The sequence below is a fragment of the Anneissia japonica genome, unplaced genomic scaffold (genome assembly GCF_011630105.1).
Source record: "Anneissia japonica isolate Jap-2015-1 unplaced genomic scaffold, ASM1163010v1 scaffold287743_len2803612_cov181, whole genome shotgun sequence".
NCBI lineage: Eukaryota > Metazoa > Echinodermata > Crinoidea > Comatulida > Comatulidae > Anneissia > Anneissia japonica.
In genome coordinates this window covers 2,102,697-2,112,676 of record NW_022733259.1, presented here as the reverse complement: position 1 = coordinate 2,112,676, position 9,980 = coordinate 2,102,697, and the positions used below count along the sequence as shown (strand labels likewise).

The 9,980-nt window shown below is 34.7% G+C and overlaps 1 protein-coding gene across 1 annotated transcript; it reads left to right on the top strand.

Moving 5' to 3' along the window:
• The first annotated feature begins 4,033 nt into the window (after positions 1-4,033).
• On the top strand, positions 4,034-9,612 carry LOC117116046 (glycoprotein-N-acetylgalactosamine 3-beta-galactosyltransferase 1-like). Its single transcript, XM_033259985.1, has 2 exons — positions 4,034-4,126; positions 8,518-9,612. Exon 2 carries the CDS (start codon positions 8,565-8,567, stop codon positions 9,267-9,269), a length of 705 nt encoding a protein of 234 aa, XP_033115876.1. The 5' UTR covers positions 4,034-4,126; positions 8,518-8,564; the 3' UTR covers positions 9,270-9,612.
• Positions 9,613-9,980: the final 368 nt, after the last annotated feature.

The following is a 9,980-nucleotide window of genomic DNA, read 5'->3' as shown; positions in this document are numbered from 1 at the left end:
CATACGAATTTTCCATGAATCGATGAATCCCAAAAAGAAAGGGGGGTCCGGGGGTTCTTCCCCAGGAAAATTTTGATTCCTAGAAGGCGGGAAATGAGCTTTCCCGACTTCTGAGGTGTCTTCAGAAGTCGGGAAATCTCAGGTGCTGCAGTGTTCTTTATGTAGAGCTCCATATAAATGCTTGATGTGATCATTCGGGTCCGATGTCAATTTAAAGCAAGTGTTGCAGAGACTTCTTCGAAGTTATTCTGGAGTTAGGTTGTACTTTAGGTTGTAATTAGAATCAATTAAGTTAGATAGTTAGGTAACACAAACTGGTGTTAAGACAAACCTATGAAAACTTAAATAAATACTTTTTATCTAAACTTTCTAAATTCGCCTCTGAATGTTATTTTCGCAGTACTTAAAATAATAAAGCAGTGTTGCTATCAGAATTATTTTGTTCATGATTCTAGTATTTATTAAAGTTTTCATAGGTTTGTTTTAACACCAGTTTGTGTTTCCTAACTATGTAACTTAATTCCCAATTTGCCAATAACAGACCCTTAACATTTTTGCTATAGATCGACTACAATGTACCTTAATATTTATTACATATAAATCAAATTTAGATCAATCTTAATAATGTGATTTTAAATAGCAGATGCAGATTTAAGGGGTGAAAAAAAGGAAAAAAAGAAAGACAAATTGATCGGCCAAACGCCTCAGTGGTTATTTTCGGGCGTCTAGAAAACAAAAATTTCCCCTAAGGTGGTGTTATCTTGATCGGCCCCACTTTCGCCCCCCCCCCCACCTTCGGCCCCTCCCCCTTTCGGACATCTCTGGATTCGCCCCTGAACTGGCCTACATGCCAGCAACTAAAGAACATAGACTATTTAATATTACGATGTATCTAGGTTTGCATGTACTTTATGGTGATAGATTAATTAAAAGAAGAAAAACAGTAAAAGATTAACATTGTTCTGTGTATATCATTTAAATTTCGAATGAATGACCGCTGATTTTCGTGTAATTTTTGTAGTATTTCAAATGAATATGTACCCACTGTTGTCTTCTAATCGGATTAAAATCTGGCCGAATTTTGGCCGATATCGAAAAAAAGTTGGGCCGAACTTGACCGTGAGATGGCGTGTGTTTGGCCGTGAAGCCTGTCGACTATCTGGCAACCCTGTTTTGCACTGCCACTTGAATTTTTGTATTGTCGTTTTGCACTGCTGACTCTGTGTTTTACGCTGCTGATCGACTCTGATTTTTGCACTGCTGACTCTGTGTTTCGCACTGCTGACTCTGAGTTTTGCACTGCTGCCACTTGTACATTGTCCTTTTGGCATTCTATATTCACTTCTGGGACAGCAATAAAAAAAAATGGTCGTCGGCAAAAGTGAAAACAAAATAGGCCCTAACTGATTGTTACAGTATTCGGCTCTTTGAAAAAGTGGAATGGAATTAAAGGGGTCTTGGAATTAGAGGGTTCTCGAATGCACTGTAATTTACACAAAATAATCGTTGCAAAAAAAACAAAAAACAAAAAACAAAAAACAAAAAACAAAAACAAAAAAACAACAACAAAAAACGGATTCAATTAAGAGCAGCTATTTCCAGGGGTAATTTTACAAAAGCCGGTGACCAAGAGAAACCACAAATCTGTAGACGGTACCGCCTACCAGGGAATGTTCAGGGGCGGATACAGGATTCCGCCAAAGGGGGGCCCCAAAGTAAAGATGGACGACCAGCCGAGGTACAAAGCACCGAGGGGGTGGGTTTGGGAAGAAAAGATTCTTTGAAATGGTACACCCTTAAAAGCTCTTACAGGGCATCTTACAACAAAGAAAGGTATCTATTATTTAGAAGCGATATGCCTACTTATACTCCTTTCTTTGTAGCTATCCATTGCGCGATTATCTCAAAAACAAAAACAAAATTGGTTTTTTTTTTGTGACAAAAAAGGGGGGGTGCGTCGCAGGCGCCTCCCCCCCCCCCCTAAATCCGCCCCTGATGTTCGTCGGCAAAACTCTTCAAGTAAAAGCAAAAAAACAGTATAATATGCCTACAGTGCACTCTCTAATTCGGAACCCTCTATTTCTGATATCCTTCTAACATAGGCGTAACATCAGTGAGCTGTCTCTAGGCCCCCATCTGGAACCCCTGTCAGGGAATGGTTGTTGTCCTCCAATTTCAAGCAAGTGTTGCTGAGCGCTGGAGTTACAAGGTTGTAAGCTATATGAGAATCATGAAGAAGATGGTTCTGATAGTGACATTGATTTATTGTTTTAAGTAGGCCTACGGCAACAATAACATTCAGAGGCGAATTCAGTAAGGTCTAGATAAAAAGTATTTATAACTTTTCATAGGTTTTGTTTCAACACCGGTTTGTGTTACCTTACTATAATGTACCTTTCATTCTAATCAAAGAGAGCCACGGATTTGTTATTGAAGATTCGATAACATACCCTTAAAATTATTGTTATAGATCGACTAAAATCTAGGCCTACGTTATTTAATACATTTAAATCAAATTTAGATCGATCTTAATGTGACTTTAAATAGGCCTACATGCTAGCAACTAATTATAAAACATATTTAATATTAGGCCTATGATGTAGCTGGGCATTTAATTTTGGTGATTAATTATAAAAAACAAAAACAGTGAAAGATTAACATTGTTGTGTATATCATTTTAATTTCTTCGATTTCAAACAAATGACGGTGGATTTTCGTGTAATTTTTGTATTTTAAATGAATATTATGTACCCACTGTTGTCTTCTAATCGGATTAAAATCTGGCCGAACTTTGACCGATATCGAAAAAAGTGACTTTGATGGGGTGTGTTTGGCCGTGAAGCCTGTCGACTTTCTGGAAACCTGATAAACTTTTTATAGGCTACACTTGTGCAGTTTTGTAGCTTATTCGATTAAATAATCATAGGTGGGTCACGTGGCCTTAATGAGAAGGCTAAAATAAATTAATTAAATTTGATAGTCCTTTCCGGGCATAGGCCCTACTGAAGAGCATTTAAGGGCCCACAAAAATTGTTTTATTGTGACACCATTCCAATTAAAGACATGTAGACCAGGACATGTAAGCTGTTTTCTAACCTATACAGTACAATATTAGTTGCAAGAGTTTGCCAGATGTTCATTTAAATCCAAGGAACAGACTTTCCTTGACTATTACGGTTTACTCGGCCTATAGTTTATGTACACACGAAATCATGCCTCTTTAAAAAGACACTCTACACCACCTTTTCTGCGCCCTACATGAATGCCTATCATTTATTATATAATAATAATTTTTCTAATTAAAGACTAAAGTTGCGAAAGACCAGCAAAACCACCGTCTCAAGAGAGGGCTCTTTATTGAAGGGGGAAGACTGTACTTCACATGGCCTTCGAGTGAATAAATGTAAATTAGAACTGATAGTTGTTTCCGGGTGAAGCAGCAAATTTATTCAGCCCCAGCTTGAACTATAGTGACATCATACTTTCCGACTTCCTTTTTAACAGAGGACATGGGTTTGTCCCCAGAGAAGGCGTACGACCAATCAACAATCAAATCTATACTATACTGTTTACTGTTAAAAACATTAAGTAAATAATCGTATCCAAATGCGGCCTGAGTCATTCCATATGGTTCCAACACACTTTTTTGCCCGATCCCCTTGAAATCGTCCAATATTTTGCCTGTTGGGGGTTCAAACCTGAGATAACCCCACAGTGAAATTTTTGGCTCGCCAGCATTTTCTGATGAGTTTTTTTAGCCAAATCTCATGAAAATTTCAAATTGCTTTAACTTATCAAAAAATACTGGCACGGAGCCAAAAAAAAATCACTGTGGGTTATCTCAGGTAGAACCCCCAACAGGCAAAATATTGGGCGATTTCAAGGGGGTCGGGCAAAATATTGTGTTGGAACCATATGGACAGTGACTCTACTGTGTTTTTTGTCTGTCCAGGAAGTGAAACTAGTTGGTAGAAAATTCGAACGGTAATCAGATGGTCTTCGGTTCGAATCCTTGGGAATATTAACTAAATTTGGCGTATAGGACAGCGTCAAGCATTCAGGGCCCATCTCAATGTAACGCTGGGAACTTCCAACAATGAATCTTCGGAAGCCGAAGGTATTAAAAGTAAGCGAATGTTGATTTATATTCATACCTTTTTCCTGAACCTAAATATTGACCTTGAGATATTACTTGCTATATTAGTAATGTTAGATTTGGAAAATGCATGTTGGTTTTGTTGTGTCAAGCCTTTGCTTAGCAAAAACAAGAAGTCCTTGGTCCTCGTAAGGTTGGTCCCCGTATCGAAGGTCGGTTAACGGATATGCAAATATTTTTATATTAAGAGTAAATTAGGTAAATTCCTAAATCACAATCTTATGAGTAGTATTTTAGTGCAGAATCCTTATGTTTGTGGTATGCCAATACTAATCTATTTTGGGAGTATGTGTAGTCTAATATATAAAATAATGATTTTCCAGTATTACAGTTTTTTCTATATTCCAAAAAAAAAAAAAAAAAAAAAAAAATTCAATGTTTTCAAATAGATTTAAAATTCAATTTTTTGGTCATAGCTCACCACCAAATACAAGGAATAAATTTATGTAAATCTTTGTAATTAAAAATAAAAATAATAATAATAATAATAATAATACGGTAATAATAATAATAATAGATTAATAATAATAATAGTAATATTTTTTGTAGGGGAAATAATAAAACAGTGTAAAAGCCATACAGTTATTTTGAGGACATTGTTACAAACAAGGAGGTTATACCAACTTAGTTGGCCTACCTTGTTGGTTGCTTGGTTGTTATTCATATTTTTTTTTCCTGCAATGAACCAAGGAGGTATAATAAAAACCTCCTTGAATGAATTTTTTTCCTGCAATGAACCAAGGAGGTATAATAAAAACCTCCTTGAATGAACGAACTGCATTTTGATTACAAAAACTATTTAAAGAACGCCTATCTTGTATTGCTCTCTCTAGTGGACGTCATTGTTTATTCAAGTAATTTTGTTATGTCATGATGTGCCTATATATGGTAATGATGTGATTTCATCATGACCATATTTAGGCATGTCATATGTTTTTGTCAAATAAAATTTGATAGCCTGGACAGGGTTTTAGGCATCTCTAGGGGTGCGTTCGGGCGAGTTTTTTGCCGAGTCTAACACAGGATAAATCGGGAAACAGCCATTTCCAGTTCCAGCCTGAACGGGTGTTAAACATGGACCGCCTGCTGATATCCGCTGATTCATAATCCAACGCTGCAAATTGTAGTGTTTTTGGAGGAGCAAAAGCAGCATGCCTTAGCAGTCCCTGCTTTTTTTACAGTTTATTTCTAAAAAAAAAACTGAAAAGCTCGATAAAATAAATCATTTCAACTGAGGGCTAGCCTAGAATCCAGATTGTTACTTGTTACATACGTCTGCCACATGCATACATAATCGTAGCACCACTGCTTATTCGTTTAACAGTGGTAATAATTTTCTGTTTTTAAATTACAATTAAAGTTTATTCATGGTTTACACACCCAAAATGTACATCTGCGATTTATTGAGAGTTTGCAATGTATGCTTTATTATTGTTGAAGCTTCTTCAGTAATTTCATTACTTGATTTTGAGACAAAATTATGCAGTGGACCAGCGCCAAAGTCCGTTTCTTAATTAAAGCGTGGGGCGACAGAAGGGTTCGGGGCAACTTGATAGAAACTCATCATTTGCATAATACCTTAGGTTTTACGTCCAGGGTTAATGTTTTTTTCAAAGCCGAGTTCTGCACGAACCGGTAAGCACCCTATGTAACTTTTTGCCATTCTTGCCTGAACAGACCCTAAGTAGGCCCTTACACTGTATATGTGATCTTTTTCATAGTTAGACAGTACAATACGGTATGCGGCCAAAAACATACTATTACATTGTAAGTGCTGTACTTTTGGACACTTGGAATACTTAAATTGTGTTTTGGTTATAGGCCTTTACAATCAAGGTTATTTTGTAAGTTAAATAAAAATCAACAGTTACAGTACAGTAAACAATACTGAAATAGATAACAATCAAGTTTGACTCAATTTTCTCGAAAGAAGACCCATAAAGTTCAGACAAAATGAAAAATACAATTTAAAAAAAAATAAATTGAATGAATTCAGCATTTGCTTTATCAGTAAAGCTGAGCACTACAACTTTTCTTTTATTTTGTAGAGAAAAAACAAGTCCTTGTAATCTCCAAAGCTCTGATGAGGGCAGTATAATAGAGGCAGTAGATCTAAAAAAGATCTATTAATCAATCAGCCTCATGAGGGCAGTATAATAGAGGCAGTAGATCTAAAAGATCTATTAATCAATCAACTATTAATCAATCAGCCTCATGAAGGCAGTATAATATTTTTATAAATGTTCGTATTGATCTTATTTTAACAATTTTAAAAATGTTATGATCTGGATGTTAATGTGTTTTTATGGTGTATGTATGTTGCTCATATTTATGAATTGTGAATGTTATTGTTGACTTTTTGTACTGGGCCCTGTGGGAGAACAGTAGATATGCTACTGAACAGGTTTTTCCAGTACAAAGAATAAAGAAATAAAATAAAATAATAGAGGCAGTAGAACTAAAAAAGATCTATTAATCAATGAGCCTCACGAGGGCAGTATAATAGAGACAGTAGAGCTAAAAAAGTATATTAATCAATCAGCTGAGTGTTTCTAGTGCTCCTCTTCGGAGCTAAAAATGTGCGGGTCTCTTCTAAACATTAGGCCTATTGATCTTTTTTTTATTTTTCCCTCAATTTTATTTTCATCTCATGCACCACTACTGTACCTTGTTTCGCAAACTTAATTTTTTTAAAGATTGTCAGAGGAGGGTGGAAAAAAAAATTTGTTTTTCTTTTTAGCAAATGGTTTTGCCAAAGACATCCAGATGGAGGAGGAAATATAAATAAATAATGTTATTGTTGAATGTGTAGTAATGGGAGAATTAATGCTTTAAATTTATATAATTAGGAATAAATATACATAGTTTATTTTTGGAGATTTCAAGGCAGTAGCAGATGTAATAATAATAATAATAATAATAATAACAATAATAATAATAATAATAATAATAACAATAATAATAATAATAACAATAATAATAATAATGATAATAATAATAATAATAATAATAATAATAACAATAATAATAATAATAATAACAATAATAATAATAATAATAATAATAATAATTAATAATAATAATTTTTCTGAAATGTCCATTTTTTCGTGGTGGCAGGTGTACTAATTGGCTAAAAATAATGTTATTTTTATTTGAAATCATTATTATTGGCGGGCGGTGGATTTGCTAAACAACGTATAAGAAAAGTTTTGCCTTGCTACTGGTGATATAATATTTAAGTATTGGAATAGGTTATTTGATATCACTGCCATTCACAAATGATTACTTCCCGGCTCATCTATCAAATTATACAGCCAGTGTTGTATTTTTATGTAGCGTACCATGAATACATTACAAAGAAAAGGCATATTGATGGACAAAGTAACTTGAGAATGAAACTCAAAATTCATCATACACTGGGCCTTCAGAAATTTTATTACCATGGTTTCATGTTGGGAATGATATTGAAATCCTAACTCGAGCTACTAAAATTAGGATTTTTTTTTATATTAAAAATCATTAGTGATATTTTTCTACAGTTTATATTATACTTACTATTTGAATAAACGCCCTGTTTTGAATAAACGCACTCTAAAATATATACCCCAGGCGTTTATTTTTTTCCTCGAATTAACACCCCCCTAAATGGCTCTAAACAAAACTGATTGAAGCAACAACATCATTCTAAACACGTTCTACTTTAGTTAAATTACATTAATTCTAAGCTGGTTTGGTTTGATAATTTTTTATGATCACATGACGCAATTACACATTGTGGCGGTAATTATGTGTTGTAGTTCCGCATTTACAGTGAAATTAAGTGGCGTTTATTTGAGTGTACATATCCATTTACACCAAAAAAACAAACGCCACCCTCATGTAAACGCCTCCCCCGAATAAACACCCCCTCAAAAACCCTTTTCAACAATAAACTCCCCGGGGTGTTTATTCAAATAGACGATTTTTCAGGGACATATTGGAAAACAAAAGTTATGTGATACTATCTCATCTTCTTTTGAATATTTCGATTTTGATATCTTTTTACAAATGCTTATATTCAAATATTTATATTTCTTTGTTTTACTGTTCATATTTTAAAAGTTCTATGATACTATCTCATCTTTACTGTACAGTATCTTCTTTTGAATATTTCGATTTTTATATCAGTTTACAAATGCTTATATTCAAATAATTATATATTTATTTCTTGTTTTACTGTTCATATTTTAAAATCTGTTGTATATTTGATTACTCTTGAAATAATGTTTAAATAAATAAATTAAATACAAACATGGCTCAAATATACAGTATTACATGTTACTTTTAGATTTATTTATATAATTGATTTGCTTTATTTATAGATCAGTTTAGTGCGTATGATCCAAAAACATTCCATTATAACTCTTCAATGGCTTTGGTTAAAGATTCTGAGGATGAATTTTTGAAAATTAGAGTGCTCTGCTGGGTCATGACGTCCCCGAAAACCTTGTTATCAAAAGCGCAACATGTCAAGAATACGTGGGCATGGCGTTGTGATAAAACACTTTTCATGAGCTCTGTGGAGAATCGGACGTTTCCGTCGATAGGCTTAAATGTCAGTGAAGGCAGAAATGCGTTATGGGCCAAAACGAAGGCAGCGTTCACATACATATATGAGCATCATTTTGACGAAGCCGACTGGTTTGTTAAAGCGGATGATGATACCTTTTTGATTGTTGAAAACCTAAAATATATGCTTGCATCTTATAAACCCTCCGATCCAATCTTTTTTGGCCACAACTTCAAACATTTTACACCCCAGGGGTATATGAGTGGAGGTGCTGGTTATGTGTTAAGCAAAGAGGCAGTAGACCGTTTCATCAACAGGGCTTTACCAGATCCCAAGAAATGTAAGCAAGCGGGAAGCGGTGCCGAGGATGTTGAAATGGGGAAGTGCTTGCATAACGTTAATGTGGTAGCAGGAGATTCGAGGGACTCTTTACACAGACATCGCTTCATGCCATTTGGACTCGGAAGCTTCCTGCTCAAAGGGAGTCTACCCAAGAAATTTTGGTATTGGTCCTACCAAAAATACCCATTGCATGAGGTAAGCAAGCCTCATATATTTCTTTAGTGGGGGTTTTTTCTATGTGAGAGTCATAGGTTCATGGAGCACTAAACTTTTATGGGTATTTGGGAGGTAAATGTGTTTGGAGCTAAAGCATTTTAGCATTAAATGTATTATATTATCTTTATATTAAAATGATAAATATGATTTATATAGCGGACATATTCACTTTAAAAAATGCTCATGGTGCTTGAGACAATAACTTTTACCAGAAAACAATCTCAAAACCTAAAAAGTCATGAACAATAAGATAAATGTGACCGGTAGCACAGTTACGCTGATGAAGTCTTGAGGAAAAGACATATTACTGTATTCGTTTCTTGAATAAAATCTTTTGTGTTCTACTGTCCAATTTATTATTTTTGTTTTATTTGAACACCCATTGACCAATATGACTATATAACACCTGCATATAGAGTATCTATTTCAAGATCCAGTCTGCCTTACATATAATGCACAGTAGAGGGTGTATCTATTCAGATCTTTGATTGTCCTAAAGGCATGCACGGACTACTAGTGTTACCATGGGGACATGTTTAGAGTGTTGAAGGAGTCTCAGTGGCTACCGGATCGAATCAACCAATGAAAGCCTTCATGGTCTAGTTGGTAAGACGTTCGCCGTGTAAGCGAAAGGTCCCGGGTTCGATTCCCAGTGGAGGCTGAGATTCTTTATTCATTCTCAAAAAATCATATATATATATATATATACATATATAT

Excerpts from the sequence above, each read along its gene's own strand:
- LOC117116046 (XM_033259985.1), top strand. The coding sequence starts at position 8,565 with ATGGCTTTGGTTAAAGATTCTGAGGATGAATTTTTGAAAATTAGAGTG.